Raw genomic sequence first — 17902 nt, forward strand, 5'->3', positions numbered from 1 at the left:
ACCAAGGAATAATGAGCCTTTGGATGTCCAAGATGGCATCTCTGGATCACTGGCATGGAGGTCCTCGCCACAGGAGCGCCTGGCTGTCCGCCAGCCCAGGGGTCGCCATGGTGGGGCTGGGAGGAGGGGGTTAGGTGTGTGCTCCGTGCAGTCGAGAGCTGATAAAGGATGTCAACGTTCCTCTTTATAATTAAGAAGATAATTTATTCGCTGCTATTAAGACCTCAGCTCCTCCCGAAGTGGGCTGCTTTCAACAAAATACCTTTGGTTCTGCTGTTTCCCACACACAGACCTGGCAGCAGTTAAGTGGAGATGCCGAGATTCCGAAGTTTCATCTCGTGAACCCATCTGGTTTGAAGTAGTACAACAAGCAGGAAAGGGAATTGAATCAAAGGCACAATTTGAGTTTTCCTAAATACAGAAAACGTGTGAGGTAGACCAGCAAACACCCCCGTCGTCCCCTCCCAGGGCTGGGCCGTGTCCCCAGCCTGTTCCCAGCTGGGCCTGTGTCAGGACGCAGAAGCCGCTTCCATATTGGGGAAGGTACATGGGGACAGGCCTGTGCGGAGGTTCTGCCCGGGAACCCGCAGAACCGAAGGGCCTCACTGGGCCCACACAGAGGAGGAGGGGGCGCACCATCACAGTAGGGAAACCAAGGCCTGGGCCTGTGGAACCCGGCTCGCCCCCTTTGCACCCAGCTCCAGCTGGGCCGCACTCCTGCCTCCACGGGAATCATCCTTTTGGTCCTAGAAGAAGCTCCCGGCCCCCACCTCCCTCTGGCCGTCTGCACGTGGCTTTGATCTGCAGCAGCACCTGGAGGGCAGTGCGTCACCCTCCCCCACCCCTACCCCCGTTCATGGCCCACATACCCTCTGGACCTCCCCAGCCCCAGGGAAGGGGCTGCAGCTCCACAACCGCCAGGGCCCTTCCCTCCTCAACTCGGGCCTGAGGACCACCGAACAGACCACCTGCATCCCACGGCTGGCAATGCGGTGCAGGGGGTCCATCCTGAGCATTGTCACACTAGCGGGGGCAGTTCTGTGGGGTCACAGGGCTCCAGAGCAGGGGCTCTGGGGACCATTTGCGCTAGGGGCACGGGGAGGGCAGGCAGTTCCCAAGCCTCCCTGGGAGCTGGGCCCTTTACATCCCAGACACAGGCTGTGGGACGGAGGAAGGCAGCAGCCAGCCCAGGGAGCCGCCTGCTGCTGGGCATTGTCACCCCACACCCCAGGGTCCTTGGGCTCCTGAGACCCCTGATGTGGGGCCCGAAGGCCCCACCCTCCTCCACTTGCTCCCGACTTCCCCTCTTTCACACAGTGGACGTTGTTGTTCTTTGAAGAGCTTTGGGATTGAAGAGTCCAGAGCCCCTGGACCAGAGCTCTGAGGTCCCTCCTGGTCCTAGCTCTCGTCCTCGCTGCCCCAGCAGCCAGAACCTGGGGACAGGCAAGAGGGGTGGAACAGGGCCTCTGGGCCGACAGGGAAATGCAAGGAAGATGCTTGTGGGGGCATCCAACAGCTGAGGGTGAGCCCCCGAGGAGGAGGGGCGAACAGGACCCCAGCCGCACACAGAGAAGGGTCGGGGTGTGGGAGGAGGGGCCGTAAGAGGGAAGATGATGGACGGTCCCAGGGAGGATGCCTGCAGCTGAGGGTGCTCACCAAGCACTTTGGTCAGGATGAGTGAATGAGAGAGGCCCGAGTCCCTTCTGAAACGCGAAGCCCACAGCAGAGGCTGGGTGCCCCAAGCCAACCCTTCCCTCTGACCCCCAGAATGAAAGGCAGGGTGATGGCGGTCTGTGGGGGTGATGGGCAGCACAGCACCCACTCGAGAACAAACAAGCACCCTTCACCGGAGACTGGACACTGGTCTGAGAGAACCCTGACCGGTGCATTATGGCCAGCTAGGCACCCAGCTCACGACCCGCATATGACAATTTCTCAGCCAGGCCAACTTACCTGTGGGGGCAGCGGAGAGAGAACCCACCTCTGGGGGCCGTTCCCCAGGGCAGGCAACCGTCTGCAGCGTCTAGCCCACAGGCCGCCTGGCTCTCGAATGCAGCCGGCCGGGAGCCCGACGTTGACCTTTATTCTGTCCCGTTCATCAGCACGTGCACGGCCCCGCATCAGACAGCAGCAGGGCTCTCCCACTCCAGTGGGTAGTGATCTCGGGAGGGGCCACGCTCAACTGAGTCCTCTCACCTGCAAACGCCAGGTGCCAGCGTTGGTTCAGGGGAAGCATCTCCTCAACTTTAGCTTTGAACAAAACCAGAAAAGAGATTTCTCCACCCATGGTTTTCCCCCAGTCTGGATGGTGAAAGTGTGCAGTGGGGAGAGGGAGGCCTGAGAACCACAGTGGTCCCGAAGGGGTGGCCAGCGCCCACAGGGAAGACTAGTTCAGCAGGGCAAACCACGGCCCATCACTCCTGCAGGCCTCCCAGGACAAGGGGTGCTGGGGGCATTGTGGCCTCCAAGCAGGGGAGCCTAGTGGCACAGCTGGCTCACCCATAGGGAGATCTGCAGTGGGGAGTAGTAGTGTCCATCAGGGGTGGTGTCCAGGGCTGCCCTCAGGAGTGCATTCCTGAAGCTCTGTCCACGAAGCCCGCTGGCCACTCAGGCAGTACTGCAAGTCTTCATGCCCGGGCACCAGGTGCCTCATGAGGCACTGGAGGGCCCTGGCTCCAGAGCTCACCCTTCAGCAGCCTTGGTCACCACCTCCCTTCCTAGACCTGCCTCAAGGGAATGGTTCCTGCTGTCCAATTGCTAAGCTCTAGGTCACTTCCGCCTCCAGGACCAACACATCCGAGAAAAAAGAGTCCAGTGCAGGGCAGGCATCAGGAAATGCCTGGCTGTGTCCTTGGAGATGTGGTGCCTCCTGGCAGCGATCGACACAAATACACTGGGTCAGGCACAGAAGGGGGACAAAACCTCAGCCACTAGCATTTCCCGTCCGTCTCGTGTCCAAGTCAGCAGCCTTGACGTTGACAGGCTGTCAGCTCTTCCTGCCTGGACTCAGGAAGGGAGGGATCAAAGGGTTCCTCTGGCCCCATCCCTGTTGTTGAGCTAATAGGTCCCTCACCACCTGGCCTGGGAAAAACGCTTCACAGGCAGGTTTCAAGATGACTCATGACCACTGTCATTGTGGCACTGTCCAGGTCACTCCATGGGGACACTCACAGCAAATAAAGTCAATAAACAGGGGAAAACGCAGGCCTGAGCCAGGGCCAGCCAGGGAAATGCTACAAGAGCAGAACTACCTGTTTTTGTCTTTCCGATAAGAGTCAGGGCTTCTCCCCTTCCCAGCCCCCAACGGACAGGGTCCTGTCCCGCACGACCAAGACCGTTATACCAGCTTCCGTGGAAAAACACACAAGACAGGCACCGGCCTGAAAACAGGCCAGGGGTGTGGGCCCAAGTCCTAGAAAAGGGACAACCGCCAAGTGAGGAATTTAACAAGGCCGGATTCACACCTGGGGCCACAAGGTGGCAGTGGGGGAGGGGCGCTCTGGCCGGGCTGGGAGGGGCGGGGAGAGGACGCAGGGAGGCGTGGCCGGGAGGGGGCTGGGAGGAGGGGCTCTGAGCGCACCTCAGGGACCCCCGCCCCGCCCAGGACCCAGCTGCAGGGAGACCCGGAGTCCCCGAGTCAGCCCGGACTCGCTCTCCCAGAGACACCCCGCGTGATGTGACTGAACGCAAAGAAATGGACACTCAGGCAGCTTCCAAAAGAGGCGAAACCATTTATCAAGGCGGCGCCGGCGCGTTATCTACAGTTATCTACAAATATCTACAAGTATCTACACCGCCTGCAGACGGGTTCTCGGGTCGTCTACACTGCAACTGCCAGCCGGGCCGGGGGACGTCGCGGTCTCGCGGAAAACAATAAATATCACTTCCTTCCGGCGCGAACCGCGCACTTTGGCACTGGCGGCGCGGACCCCGGGCCCTCGGGGCCGAGGAGGGACCCGCGGTGGCCCTGGGGCCAGGGGGCCAGGGAACCAGGTCCTTGGACAGCTCTGGGGCTGGCGGATGGAGGCCCCACGGCTTGGAGGCCCGGGAAGGGGGCCTGCGGTGGCCCCGGGCTGGGTGGACCGGACCCCCAGGCGGGCGCCCGCATTATCTGGGGCAGTAGTCGTAAGAGCCGGGCGGCGCGGCCCCGGCCGATGAGTACATGCTGGCGGCGGCCGCGGCGGCGGCCGCGGCGGCGGCGGCGGCTGCGGGGCTCACGGCGGGGTGGTGGTGCGGGTGCGCGTGCGGGTGCGCGTGCGCGTGGAAGCCGTGGCCGCGCAGGCCCGGCAGCGGGTAGGGCGCTGGCCGGCTCTTGGCCCCGAGGTAGTGGTCGTAGGCGGTGGCCGGGTACTTGTAGGGGTGGTGGTGCAGCGGCTCCGACGCGCCGGGCGCCTCCAGGCGCAGCTCGGGCTGCGGGGGGCTGGGCCGGCCTCCGGGCGCGCCGGGCAGCGGGACGCCGGCTCCGGGCAGCGCGGGGCTCAGCACCCGCGCCAGCAGCTGCGGCGGGTGCGCCGGGTCCCCGAGCACGGCCGGGCCGCCCGCGTCGCGCTCGAATTCTCGCCGGGCCTCGGCCGCGTCTGCGGGGAGGGCCGAGGGCTGAGCCGCGAAGAGGCCCGCGAGAGCGCGCCCGCCCCCGCCCCGCGCCCCTGCCCAGCCCCCGGCCCTCCGCGGGGGCCCGCGCCCTCCACTGGGACGGCGGGCGGGGCGGGCAGGCGCAGCCGTCGGGCCCGGCGGGCGAGTGCGCGCTTGCCCGCCGCCGCGGCCGTTGTGCAACCGGCGCGCGAAGGCCGCGAGCGCCCCTGCGGCGCGGGCGAGGCCGAGCGCTGCCGTCTGCCCAGATCCCACGACCCCGGCCCTACCTTTCTCCGCGCCGTTGGGCTGTGTGGGGGAGGCCACGGGGTTCCGCGAGCGCGCAAAGGCGCTCATGAGCGGCAGCGCGCCGGGCCGATGGTTCCGGGGCCTGCGGGAGGGAGGTGGGCAGCGGGTTAGGGGGCGCCCAGCTAGGCGCCCGCGCGCTCGCTGTCTCCTGGGGGACACTCACCAGTCCTCGGGGTCGCAGTCTCGGAAACCTTTGGCGAAAGGGTTACTGGCGATCTTGAGCTGGGTAATCTGCAGGGAAGCGGGCACTGAGCACCCGGCTCCAGCCCCTGCTCTTAGGGCCACCGGACCTCGGTGGAGGGGAGGGGAGCGTTAGGAGAGCCCTCCCCCACTCAGGAAGGGCCCCTCTACTCTCGGCTGACCAGAAATGCCTGGCCCACAACTGCTCCCTTCCCCGAAGGGGTTGTGCCTCTCTCCTGGGGCAGGGGTGCTGGGGAGACCCCTTTCTCACTAAGGAAACTGTCTTTTCTATCCCAAGTGATTAGGATAGAGACCCTGTGCCTCCGGCTGGGATGGGAATGTAGTCACTCCCCCCCCCCCACCCCGCTGTGGTCCAGAGTGGAGGGGCACCCTAGGAATCTGGGTAAACCACGCATCAGGCCCCTGATGGGGCGTTTCCGGAATGGTTTGGAAAACAAACTTTCAGGCCACAGTGACAGTTCCCCCTTGAGAGGTCAACCTGATAGGAGGCTGGTCCCGCCTGCAGCAGAGGGGAGGGGGCTGCCTGAGGCTCTGGGGGTGGGGCTCCATCGAGTGGGGTTTCCAGGAATGGAACCTTCTGTCCCCCAGGCAGCAACTGAAAATTGCACCCCTGCCCAGAAGTGTTGACTGGGCCACCCCGGGCCTCACCCGGTGGTTCTGGTAGGCAGTGACCGCAGTGAAGCGTGTCTCCTCAAACACAAAGGTTTTGAAGTTCTCCTCAGCGTATTTCTCGCTGTCTTTGCGCGGGTCCACATAGACCACGTGGAAGCGTGGCTGGTATCTGTGCATGGAGTTGAGAATAATCTGGAAGAAAGGTGGTGAGGGCTGGTTTCCTAACCAGCCAAGGTCTGGGCGGGCAGTGAGCTTCCAGACAAGTCAGCAGAACCATGAGCTCCCAAAAGGAGGCTGGGCCGTGGGGCATCACCCCCTGGATTCCAAAGGCTGCTGCCCTCAACCCCACCCCGCATGGCCCCATCCTTTCCAGTTAAAAAGCCTCCAGCAAAACACAAGGAGTGGGGCGAGGGAAGCAGTGTGACCCACCAGTCCCCGGAGCCCCTGACCGGAGGGCTAGCTCTCCTCAGCCTGTCCCTCATCCACACCCAAGCTGCCCAAGCTCTGCTCTGGCTCCCGTCAGCAGGGACTCCCGAGGGCCTGCTGGGGGACAGGGCGGTAGCCTGGGGGGTGTCGCTCACATGGCCATTGTCGTCCAGCAGGTTGTTAGTCAGCTTGAGCTTGTCGAAGGAGACGATTTGCTTCATCCACTGTGCCCCCTTGGCGGGTGAGTCGGGGTGGTAGTGTACGCGGCCGGGCGTGGCGGGGTCTGCCTTCCCGGCCACCAGCCAGGATGAGCTGTGGAAGGCGTACCTGGGACGCCGGGGCAGGGGCCACAGCATGCTGGGGTGAGGGCCTTGCCGAGGGAACCCCGAAGGTGCCTCTGATGAGGTTCCCACAGGTGAACGGGGAGCTTTTCCAGGGGCAATGTGAGGAAAGAGAAAACTCCCCGTCCAGATACACAAGCGGCAGGAAGCAACCAGAGGGAGGAAGCCGGGCCCTGGCGCCACATTTCGCCGCACGCGGGTCGCTGCTCTGGGCCTCCTGTGTCGCCGGCGCGGCGGGAGCCCAGATTGGGCCACGCCGGCGGCCTAGGGCGCAGGGCGGACCAGGTTCTCTTTATTAATTGCTGTTAATTGTCCGGGCGGCCAGGCCCGCCCTGCATAATCTTTCCTGGCCACCCCACCTTTCCTGCCAGCTCTGGGGCCCAGCGTTCCCGGGGGGGTGGGGGAAGGGACAGGGTGCTGGCGCTCACCTCTCGGTAGAGGGGGACATGGAAAAGGCAGGGGCTGTGCGCGAGGGGCCAGCCGGTGGGGGCCCAGCCTTCATGACCCCCAGAGGGCCACTCCCCAGAACTGCTGGGGGTGGGGCGTGTGGGTCTGGGGTCTGGCAGGAGTGGGGAGGGGGCACCGGTCACTACTGTCCTGAGCCACCCACCGGCACCAGCCTGGTCAGGCAGGGACCCACCGCCCTCCAGGCCCGGCTGGCCGCTCACCGGTAGCGCTTGTCGTCCACGGGCACGAAGTCCATGAGGAGCATGTAGTCGGCCATGGGGTCCATGCCGAAGAGCTTCACTTGGAACGTGGGGAACATGCGCCTGGGGGCGGTGGGACCTCAGTCACCTCACGTGGGGGAGGGCAGGGCAGCCCACCTCCACCAGCCCAGGACGTGGCCTCCCCGCCGGGCCGGCAGCTGTGCTGGGTGGGGAGGCCCCTTGTCACATCTCCCCTCACTCGTCTGCTTGACTAACCCGACCAGGCCCCTGCCCAGCCGAGAGTGAGTGGACGGCAGGACAGCCCCCTGCCCCCTTTTTAGAAACACAACAATGGCGAACTCAGTGCTCGAGCCAAGCCTCCACTCTTGAACATAGGCCTTTGGCTTCTTCCGCCAACTTTGCCCGTGTAGACCCAGCCTAGCAACTGCCGATCCAGCCGTCCCATCCCGAGCTAGCCTCAGCCGGCAGTAGCACCGGCCCCCTGGATCCTCGGCCCTCGGCCAGGCCTCCCCTGCTCGATCTAATCAACCGCCCTAAGCTCCCGGCTCGAACAAAGTGAAAGCGAGGCAGACCGTGTGATTCTGAGGAGTCCCAGTTGCCCTTCCGGCTGGATCTGCGGCTGCTCCCCAGTTCCTCCAGTGAGGCCGAGCCTTGGAGTCCACAGTCCCGACTCTGAGGCCCTGCCTCCCACCCAGTGTTGGAGTCTCCCCACCTTCCTCGGGGACACACGCAAGTTCCCAAGACGCAGCTACTCAGGGCTGACTTGCCTTGTGTCCTTGGGGTCCCCTAACTCTCTCCTCCCCTGGGCTCCGACTCGGTGACTGACCTGGGCTCTGGAAAGGACATTCTGCGGCTCCTACCCTGGCCACTGGCCATGGGCCGGCCTTGCCCTCAGTGTGGGCCGCTGGGCCCTGGAGGACAGCATGAGGTCCCCACCTGCTGGTCCTGCAGCTTCCCCAAACAGGCAACTCCTTGCGGGCGGTGGGCAGAAAACAGATGCCAGGCCTCCTGGACAAGCCTGCCACGCCTGCCCTCGCCTCTGCAGGCCGGAGAGGGCTGCAGAATGCTGGCTTCTGGGGTGAGACTGGCCCCGCCGAGGCCCTTGCTGGGCTGGACTGGGCCGGAGGCTGGGGCACAGTCCTCATGGGGAGGCGGAGGGAGGCCAAGTGCCCAGGGCCAGCAGGAGAGCCTGGAGAAGACCCCTGATCTGGAGCTGGGCACAGGCCCCAGGCTCCAAGGGCGGACGCCGCGGCACGGAAAGAGAAACCACGAGCAGGCTCTGCAAACAGGCCCCGAGCTCCCCTTGGCTGTGTGGACCCAGAGCTGGTGTCTCCTGTGTACACTAGACACAGACCGGCACTCGCCTTTGTCTGCCGGTCAAATTGGTTGCATCGCAAAACTTGTTCCCCTTCTCTCTGGGCCCTTAAAACAAACACAGGCCAATTGAAGGCGGCGGCCCCAGCAGGAGAGCCAGGCCCCACCATCGCCCGAGACGTAGGCCTGAGAAGACTGGATAGCAATCTCCCCTGAAACACAGCACAGTTTTGAAGGGTCTTAACTCTCTCCTACAACATTCCAGACCATTGCCCCATGGCCGGTCTGCGCCTCTATCTAGCCCGGATGGACTGAACTAGGGAACCAAAGAAGGCAGTTTCCTCTGAAAAGTTGGGATCCACTGGGATCTGCCAGTTGGTGAGGCCCCTGGGAGGGCCCGGCGAGCTGAGCCGGCCCCCTGCTTCAGGCGCCGGCGTCCTGGGGCTGAGGGTGCAACCGGGCGGCCGCGCTCCTCCGCCGGCCCCTCCGCCCGCGCGCCAGGCGGCTGTCGCCGGAGCCGGGACCCGGGAGCGGAGGAGCCGGCCGCGCCCCCACCCAGCTTGCCGGCCCCGCTCGCATGCGTCGGACCGAGGCGCGCGGCTAAGGAGGGGCGCCCTGACCTGCCGGCCTTGGTGACGATCATCTCGGTGCCCAGCTGGTTGAACTCGTCCCACAGCGCCTTCATCTCCAGCTGCACGCTCACGCTGGCCACCTTCGCGTTCTTCTTCACCGGCGCCTTGGCGGCGGCCGCGCAGCTGGCCCCGGGGCCCTCAGGCTCGGCAGCGGCGCTGGTGGCAGCCCCGGCGGCCGGCGCGAACGGGTAGGCGTGCGGCGGGCCCGGGGCGCCGGGGGCGGCGGCGGCGCACGGTTCGTAGCGCGGCGGCGGGGGCTCGCGCGGGCCGTACGGGTCGGCGCCCGGCGACGCTGCGCCCGGGAAGCCCCCCGCCGCCCCCAGGCCGCTCAGGCTGCTGGCCGTGAAGGCTGCAACGTCGCAGAAGTGCGAGAGCTGCGTGAGCCACGGGCTGGACACCGCGGAGATCATGACCCGCGGGCCTCGCAGCCCCGCCGAGGTGAGCGCTGCCCCGCGCCCCGGGCCGAGTGGCGGGCGCGCGCTGCTCTGCGCCCCGGGCCGCGCCGCCCCACGCCGCCGCCCGCGGAGCCGCCCCGCCCCGCCCCGCCCCGCGCCGCGCCCCCGCCCCCGCCGAGACAATGGCCTCCTCCAGCCCCCTCCCCGCCCCCGCCTCCTCCCGGCCCCCCGACCGCCCGGACCGGCTCCCCCGAGCGAGCGCCCGCCGGCCGCCCCTCGCTCTGCCGCCCTCCCGCGTTGCACTTCTCTCTCCGGGCTCTTTGCAATTTGTTATTTCCTTACCTTTGTCTTCCTCGTTCAAGTCTCCTCTCCGCATCCTCTTTCCTCCTTCCACTATCTCTCTCGCGTCTCCTTATTTCTGTTTTATTTTCTGCCTGTTCCTCTTTTTCCTGCTAGCCGCTCAGCGCTTTGTCTTTCTTTTCAGTCTGCCTGTCCCCCTCCTTTCTGCGTGTGTCTGTCTGTTATTCATGGCTTTTAACTTTTTTTTTGAATAAAAACTGAACCCTTTCTCTTTTTCTTTTTTTAATGACTCAACTTTCTTTCGTAAATTTTCCTCCACTCTCTTCTCTTTCGTTCTTGCCCTCTTCATTTCCTTTTCATCTTTCTTCTTTTGGGTTTTATGTTTTCTCTCCATTTCTCAATTTCTTTTTCTCCTGCTGCCTCCCCCCTTTTCCGTGTCCCCTGACAATCTCACGCTCCTCTCCTTTCCTCCCGCCTCTCTGAGCTCACGGCCCTTCTGCCACCGCCTTTCTCTGGTCCTTCTTTCCTGTCCTCCCAGACTCCCCTCTCCCTCTCATGCTCCTGTGTCTAGCTGCGTGCGGGTCTCTGCAGCGGGGTCCCCAGGCTGGAGGGTCCCCAGGCTGGACAGGGGCACAGAATTTGGGCAGGATGCCCCGCTTCCTCTCCACCCTAGAGTCCAAGCTAGAAGCCTGGAACTCACCCCGCCAGAGCTCCCTCCACCCGCTCTTTGCCCGGATCCTGCCAACCCTCTTTGCTTGGGCCCCATGGCAGCAGGGGCAGGAGATCGGGCGGGCGGGTCCGTGTAGACGCAGCAGGAGGCTCACCTTCCATGTCCCTGGTGACGGTGCTGAAGTGCATCCCGGCCGGGGATCCCAGCAGCCTGCGAAGCTTCGCCGGGTCGGAGAACCTGGGGCCCAGGCGAGCAGTGTGCTCTGCGGCCTCTGCTGCAACCAGAGAGGCAATGCTGAACGCGCTGGCCCGCGGAGACAGCGGGCTCCGTGCGTCCATAGGCGCCCGGCGGCCTGACCGGCGCCGCCTCCGACTGCGTGCACCCGGCCCCACCGAGGCCAGCCCAGCCCTCGGGCTCCGGGGGCGGGGGCCTGCGGTGCCACTCACAGCCGCCGGCCCTGGGCCCAGGGGATTATGGTGTCACGGCCCCCCACTCTGGGCGGGTGGCAGCCGAGGGGCCCTGATGGGTTGAGAGCCCCGGGGGTGTGAGCCCTCCTGCTTTTCAAGGTCCGGGCCCCTTGCCTCTGCTCCCAGGGGCCTCCATGACCAGCACCCCTTGGACATCCCGCTGCTCCCCGAGGCCTGGGTTCCCTCTGTACAGCGAAGCCATCAGCTTCCTCAGCCCCCAAGGGGAGGTAGGGACGCTGGGAGCGCCCAGCCCCAACCCACAGCAGTGGGGCACCGGCCCTGCCCCTACCCTCGGCTCCTCCCGCCTCCTCTTCCCCGGCTGCCCCTGCACCTGGGTGAGGAGAGGGCAGTCCGGGCTCCGGCACTGGCCACAGGCGGACAACCCCAGGGCCACGGCGTCGTCCTTTCCTCGGTGCTCAGGGACAGGATCCAGCCCAGCAAAAGGCCCCCAGCCCTCTTCAGTCGGCTCACTGTCGTGGCTGGGGACCCTGAGCAGAGGGACGCCGCCCAGGCCAAGCAGCCCGGGAGCCCGAGCGTCACGCGCACCCGCGCGCACCGCCCGCCTCTGGCCAGGACGCTTATACATCCGGAGGGTGGGCAGTGCCCGCTCCTCCGACCTCCCCACGCACCGGCCGGGTGCAGGGAGGGCCGGGGGCGGGGCCTGGACTGGCCGAGGGAGCCGAGGACACGTCGGAGGAATTCAGGCCGCCAGCCGGGTCGTATGCTGCCCCTCGCTCACCACCCACTCACAGCCAGCCTGCCCGCCTGGGAAGGCCCTGCTGCCCAGTTGGGCCTTCAGGCCCAGGCATCCTGGACTCTAAGACCCGACTTGGCCTGCGCTTCCGCACACCTACTGCCTCTGAGGCCTCTCTGCCCAGTTCAGGGCATCCATGGCCTTCCAGTCCAGAGTCTCCCCAGCAGGGCACCAGGCCTCCCTGCTCCCAGGATCCTCTCTGGCCCTGCACTGAGGCTCTGGCAGTCAGGCCTCCATTTCCAAGGCCTCTGTTGCTTTGCCTGCGCTTGCCTGGATGGGGGTGGGAGGTAGCAGCCTCTCTCAGGGTTTTTACAGTCCCAGGGCCTCAGATCCCAGGCTGGAGGGGATGCTGACTCTGAGGCAGGAAGGCCCAGAAACTGGGGACCTGGGAGTGGGCTCCAGCGGGAAACGCCTGGCTCCCGGGCCTGAGGTCCAGGAAAGATACAAGGCTGGAGTCAAGTCGGTGAGCATGTGGGCCCTGCTGTGTGACTGGGGTGGGTGCGTGTGACCTCAAATACAGTGAGCCCCGCCCCACCCGCTAGGCTGTGGCTGCAGCTTTGTGGACCATGCCAGAAAAGGGAAGCTGTTGCCAGGGTGTGCCCCCCACCCTGAGTAGCCAGCCATGTGGGGCTGTGACAGTGACAGTGATCTGTGGGGCCCAGGAGCAGGTCCAGGGAGTGGTGTGATGCGCCAGGCCTCCAGGACCCCAGGTGGAGATGCTCCTGGTGGAGGGAGAGCCTGGCTGGCAGGGGAGTTGGTGGGGGCAGGTCGTGGTGGTGCTGCAGGAGGGGAGCCCGTACTGAGAGTCTGCACCTAGAGAGGCGTGCAGGGCAGTCACCATGGGTACCTCTTGCTGGTGGTCTGCATCCAACCTTCAGGTGGGTGCGTGGGTTGCATGTGGTTGTATGCCATCTGGGATGTGTGCTGTCCTGGCATGTGGGGGTGCCCGTGGTTGTGTCCTGTGCACCTGGGGAGCTTTCCTTGTATACCTGGGCAAACACCTGAAGACAGCGGGCAGGTGCCCAGTCTGAGACAGACACCAATGTTAAGAAAGGAGAAATGAAAGTGAAAAACCCTGGGGCTTCTGGAGTTGCAAGGTCAGTCTTCTGGGGCACTATCCTGAGGTCCCTGGCCCTCGGAGTCTGAGGTGGTAGACAGGAGACGGGGTCCTCCCAGCCCCTCATTAACCCCTTCATGCCTGAGCTAGGATCTGGGAGCCAGGCTAGGTGGGGAAAAGCGTGGGAGCAGAAAGGACGCTGTGGTGTGGGCCAGTGGGCCAATTCTGGTCGAGAGAGCGCTGGAGGAGGTCGGCCCCCCCCACCGCGACGCCGCTCCGCCTGGGACTGGCAACCCTGCTTCCCCGGCTGCAGCAATTGCAGACCCCGAACCCCTCTGTCAACGCCCGGTCCCTGCTGGAATACAACTGCAGGGGCCCAAAGAGGTCCGAACGCTGCGGAGTCACCTCCTCCCGTGCCTCCGGGCTGAGCTCCTCGGACCCTCCCTCCGTTCCTCCCGGGGCGATCCGCTGCTATCCTCACCTCCCGCCGCCACCCCACCCACAGTGCCCCCACCGCCCAGACGGAGCTCGCGCCCTCTGGCTCCGCGACGCCCCACACACCGCGTCCGCGCGCGCCGCCGCCTGCGGGAAGTCCTCATCCCTCACCTGGAGCGGCCACGGCTCCCTTCCGCCTCGCTCCCCCTGCCGGCCGCACCTCCGGGCGCGCGAGGTAGGAGGCCTGGCTGGGCGCCGGCCCGAGCGGGCCGGAAGGGCTGGGCGCTGCCGCGGGTCGTGCGCTGCTCGGGCTCTGCCTCCTTAGGGCGCGGCGTGCCCCTCCGCCTGGGACGTGGGCTGAAGACAAGACCCGCATTTCGCTGTGCCGCTTGGCAGCGAAGGGGGAACTAGGATGAGACCATTTTACAGGCCCTAAAACCGAGGCTCGGCTTTGACTGGCCTCCGCGAGGTACGGGGACCAGAAGTCTAGCTGAGGACAGGAGGCGGCAGGGGCGGGATGGAGCCGAGGCAGCCGCCTGTCCTGGGTGCAGATCGGGCTGCATGCAGCCTTTGCTTCTCTCTGTGGGCCCTGCGCTGGGTCCCACTTGGGCACTGGGAGGCATCCCAGCGCTCCCCCTGGCACCTTGCATTCAGAGGCTCACTCATTCCCCCGCCCCAGCATCTTCAGAGTTTTGCCTGAAGCAAGCGCTGTTTCGGAGGTTTTCTCCCCAGCGTGCAGAAGGAGGCCCCTGGAGAGTCTGGCTGCACTGCCGCACCCAGCTCCGCCTCCCCGGAGCGCACGTGGCTTCCTCAGGGCAGCCTGGAGCCCTCACAGCTTTGGGGGGGACCCCACTCCTCACTCTCCCGCCACCATAAAGGCACTTCGACAGCGCCATGCCCATCGCTCAGAATTCACTCTGGGCCTCTCTGTTCCCACCCTTGGAAGGACCTTCGTGCCCTTGTGCATCTCTGGTGGGCGCCAAGCCCACCGATTGTTGTGTTCAGGTGCTCCACGAGAGAAGGTGGGGCACCACCCGCTCCCCCAGCCTGGGTCTCCCGCTACCTGGGGCACAGGCACACACAGATGGATCTGAGCGGGCGGCTGGAGGATGTGAGTGTGCAGAGCACTGGGGACCCCATCCCCCAGGAACTAGAGCACCGAGTGGGGCAGAGCCATCTCCCCCACCCGGGGTTCAGAAAGAGAGGGACTGGGCTTTTCTTGACCCGGTTCATTCGTTTCAGGATTGATTCACCGGGAACTGCCTCCAGGGCCTGCCTAGACGGGCCTCGGTGCTCTTGCAGGCAGGCCCCGCACCGGGAGCGGGCTGTGCCCTGCCTTTCTGCCGCCAGCAGCCGCTCCTCCCCGGCCCCGCGGCCCGGGTGGCTGGGCCTCCGGGGGCCAAGCCTTGGCAGGAGGCGTGACGGGGCGAACTTCGCTGGAGCCGGGAGAGGCAGGTGCGCAGGGCAGCTCCGTTCTCCCTTCACAGCTCCATTCCTCCTCTCCGCTCCCCGCCCATAGTGGGCGCCTCGCGCAGGACCTCGGCCCCTGGGTGCGTCTCATCTGCCTCCATCCAACGAAAGCACTTGGCCCGCAATGCTGACGAACGCGGCTTTCTGGGTGGCCCGCTTGGGCGTGAATGGGCAGCGACCCTGAGCCCCCGAGGTGGGCGGGTGCGGCCGCTGTGGGGTGGTCTCCCTCCCCAAGCCCCTGGCTGGGGAGCCGAAGAAGACTCATGAGCTCCACCCATGAGGCAGGGAGGAACGGGCGCTGTCCGCGCCGCTGGCTTTTGCGCGCAGAGCTCATGGCCCCACTGGCTCAGCGCGGTCTGCGCGATCCACCGTGGGTTTGCAGACCCTTGGGCCGTGCAGGAGTGGGGGCCGGTGCTGGGCTGGGACCAGGACCTGTGGGAGCTGGTAGCGAGGCTGCATCTATCCCGGGCAGGGGTGGTTTCCCTGCCCCCACCCCGCTGGCCTGGTCTCTTGTGACACCGCCTGCAGGTTGAAGGAGGCGACTCCCTCTCCCCAGCCTGGGGTCTCCATGCACCTGGACTAGCAGTGGCTCTGTTGGCCCCCTAACTGCTCCCAGGCCCTTCCCGCAGGGTGCCCCCAACTGAAGCACAAGTCCCTGCGAGCCCACCCAGGCCTCTTCCTTGGTGGTGGGCTCTTACCCCAAACTCTGGTGGGGGACCCTGTGCTGGGCCCTGAGCCCCGAGTGCATAGTGGGGTTCATGTGAGGGGGACTGAGGACTGTGAGGAGGCGCCAGGCAGAACCCATGGAGTTCTTGGCAAGGGCTGGGGACCAGAAACAGCCTGGCGTGTGCTCTTTGGTGGCTTGGAGATGATGCTGGGTGGGTGAGCTGAGCCATGCCCAGGGAAGGGGCTGGCACCCTCGCCCCTTCTGTGGCATCACCTGGGACTCTTCCTGGTCCCCAGTGCCACCTGCCTCCTGATCCAAGTGCCTGGACCCCCCCCCGGGGGGGCTGATGACTGCAGATTGAACAAAGGGCAACTGAGGGGGCAGACACGGACACTGGAGGGTGTCACCTGAGGACTGACAGAGAAGGCAGCACAGAGGCACACACTGCTGTGACACCAGCCCCTCAGAGCCGGGAGGGATGGATCAGGGTCTGCACAGACATGCATAGCTGGGTGCAGCCTCCCATCTGCCCCAGGCCTGGCTGTACTCCCCTCACTGAGGGTGCTGTCTTCTGGGTCCAGTGCCCGGGTAGACAGATGGGTGGAGACAGTAAGGGGATGGCCGGACCGGATGGGGCTGTCGGTCGGGCCTGGGTGATAGCACCCCCTGCCCCCCGCAGGGCACCAGGGCCCCCTGCAGGCTGGAAGTTCCCACAGCTCTAGAACAAACAAACAGACAGCCCAACACACAGCCTGGCCCTGGGCCCCTCTCCAATTTCTCAGCCTGTTGATTTAGCTGCCCACTTGGTGGGAGGACCCAGCCACATGGGGAGCCGGCTGTCCATCTGTCTGTCCATCTACTGGCCACACTGGCCCCTCCACCCCAGGTGCTGTCAGGCAGAGGTGGGGCTCAGAAACCCAGGTGAGGTAGATTTAGGCCGCCCACAGCTTCCCCTCTGTGGTCAGGACAGGGGGAGCCACACTCTCCAGGGAAAGGGATAAGCCCTCAAAGCCCCTGGGTGTGTTGGCTGAGGGTGAGAGGCCAGAAGCTGGACACCTGCAGACACTCTTCTCAGGTTCCTCTGGCTGGCAGGGGACACTGACTGGGTACACACACAACTGTGAGCAGGGGCACAAGTGTAACATGCATGCACACACTACACACATACGTGAACGTACCCACAGACACACGTGCGCACACACTTGTGTAGCACACCATACACACGTACACATGCACACACCAACATGGGCCAGAGTGCACATACAGGCACGTGCAGAACACATACACAGATACGCATGTGCGTGCATGTGCATCCGCTACAGTGACCCCTCAAGGACTCTCACCTCAGTAACTCAGGTGGTCCTCCGCCTTACTTGGCTTGGACGAGGTCCATGTGGAGCCTTGGGCACTGCACAATGAAGATCAAAATGTTTCAGTCTGCTCTTGTGGGATTATTTCCTGAAAGTGACACCCTCAAATGATGCCCCTGGGGGAAGGTCCGATGGCCAGGATGATGCCCTGGACGTTGGGGACAGGAAGAGTCTGCCATAACAGTTCACTCAGTGGGGACCCTTCGGGGTAGATCCCCTGGGAGGTCAGTCTCCATGCTCAGGCCCCAGCCCTGAGTCGGGCTTGGTGGGTAAGATGAGCAAGGAAGCTCTTGGAAGGAAGACACGGGGGCAGGGCCAGAGGCATGAGCAATGACTGCCAAGCTGGGGACTCCTGCACCTTTGTCAACAGGGCCTCGCCAGGGCAAGCTCTCCACAATCAAAGGATGTATCATGTCTCCTCTTCAAGATACAGCAGTTTTAATAACCGAATATATCAGACTTGGAATTGCCATTAAATGCTTGATTCAGTTAGCAATTTAAATTCAAGTTGTTGGACTTCCCTGGTGGCGCAGTGGTTGAGAATCTGCCTGCTAATGCAGGGGACACGGGTTCGAGCCCTGGTCTGGGAAGATCCCACATGCCGCGGAGCAACTAGGCCTGTGAGCCACAACTACTGAGCCTGCGCATCTGGAGCTTGTGCTCCGCGGCAAGAGAGACCGCGATAGTGAGAGGCCCGCGCACCGCAATGAAGAGTGGCCCCCTCTCGCCGCAACTAGAGAAAGCCGTCGCACAGAAATGAAGACCCAACACAGCCAAAAATTAATTAATTAATTTTTTAAAAAAGATGCCTCTTTTTAGATATCTATTAAAAAAAAAATTCAAGTTGTCCAAGTTTTCATTGTGACAGCCCAGCTTTCTCTTTGGAGAAGCTCCGGGTAGAAGTTGGTCTGAGGCAGTGGAGGATCGGCTCCGTGCCCAAGCCCTTCTCCATCCCCTCTGCTCCCTGGCGGAGCCCTCAGGCCTGCTGGGTCACCCCATTAGCCCAGAACCACCGACCTGGTGTCCAGAGCCTCTGCCCACCACCCTCGGCAGGCCCACCTCCAGGACCCTGTGGGCACATAGGAGGCCGAGGCCTGGGGAGACCAGGGGAGGCAGCCAGGTCCCTCCCCAGCAGCTCTGTCTGGACTCCCCTTCCAGGGGAGGAGCTGCTGGGAAGAAGATGGGGATGACGTTTTGGAGGAGATGGGCCCTTCAGAGCAGGCAGAGCCAGAGCGGATGGTGTGG

At 64.5% G+C, this 17902-nt stretch overlaps 1 protein-coding gene across 5 annotated transcripts; it reads right to left on the reverse strand.

The window, feature by feature from the left end:
- Positions 1 to 3711: 3711 nt before the first annotated feature.
- Positions 3712 to 11468, reverse strand: TBX1 (T-box transcription factor 1). Of its 5 annotated transcripts, none has more exons than XM_067014901.1 (9): positions 11236 to 11468; positions 10592 to 10708; positions 9061 to 9421; positions 7127 to 7228; positions 6273 to 6444; positions 5728 to 5883; positions 5042 to 5109; positions 4860 to 4960; positions 3712 to 4577 (listed from the first exon to the last, which is right to left on the reverse strand). In XM_067014901.1, the coding sequence occupies exons 2-9, from the start codon at positions 10623 to 10625 to the stop codon at positions 4108 to 4110; spliced, it is 1464 nt and encodes a 487-aa protein (XP_066871002.1). In that variant the 5' UTR covers positions 10626 to 10708; positions 11236 to 11468; the 3' UTR covers positions 3712 to 4107. The 5 variants fall into 5 exon arrangements, with proteins under 5 accessions (XP_066871002.1, XP_066871001.1, XP_066871000.1 ...); XM_067014900.1 differs by having other exon boundaries at positions 10592 to 10711; XM_067014899.1 differs by having other exon boundaries at positions 11194 to 11468.
- Between the last annotated feature and the right edge of the window lie 6434 nt (positions 11469 to 17902).

Source organism: Kogia breviceps, chromosome 15, assembly GCF_026419965.1.
Source record: "Kogia breviceps isolate mKogBre1 chromosome 15, mKogBre1 haplotype 1, whole genome shotgun sequence".
NCBI lineage: Eukaryota > Metazoa > Chordata > Mammalia > Artiodactyla > Physeteridae > Kogia > Kogia breviceps.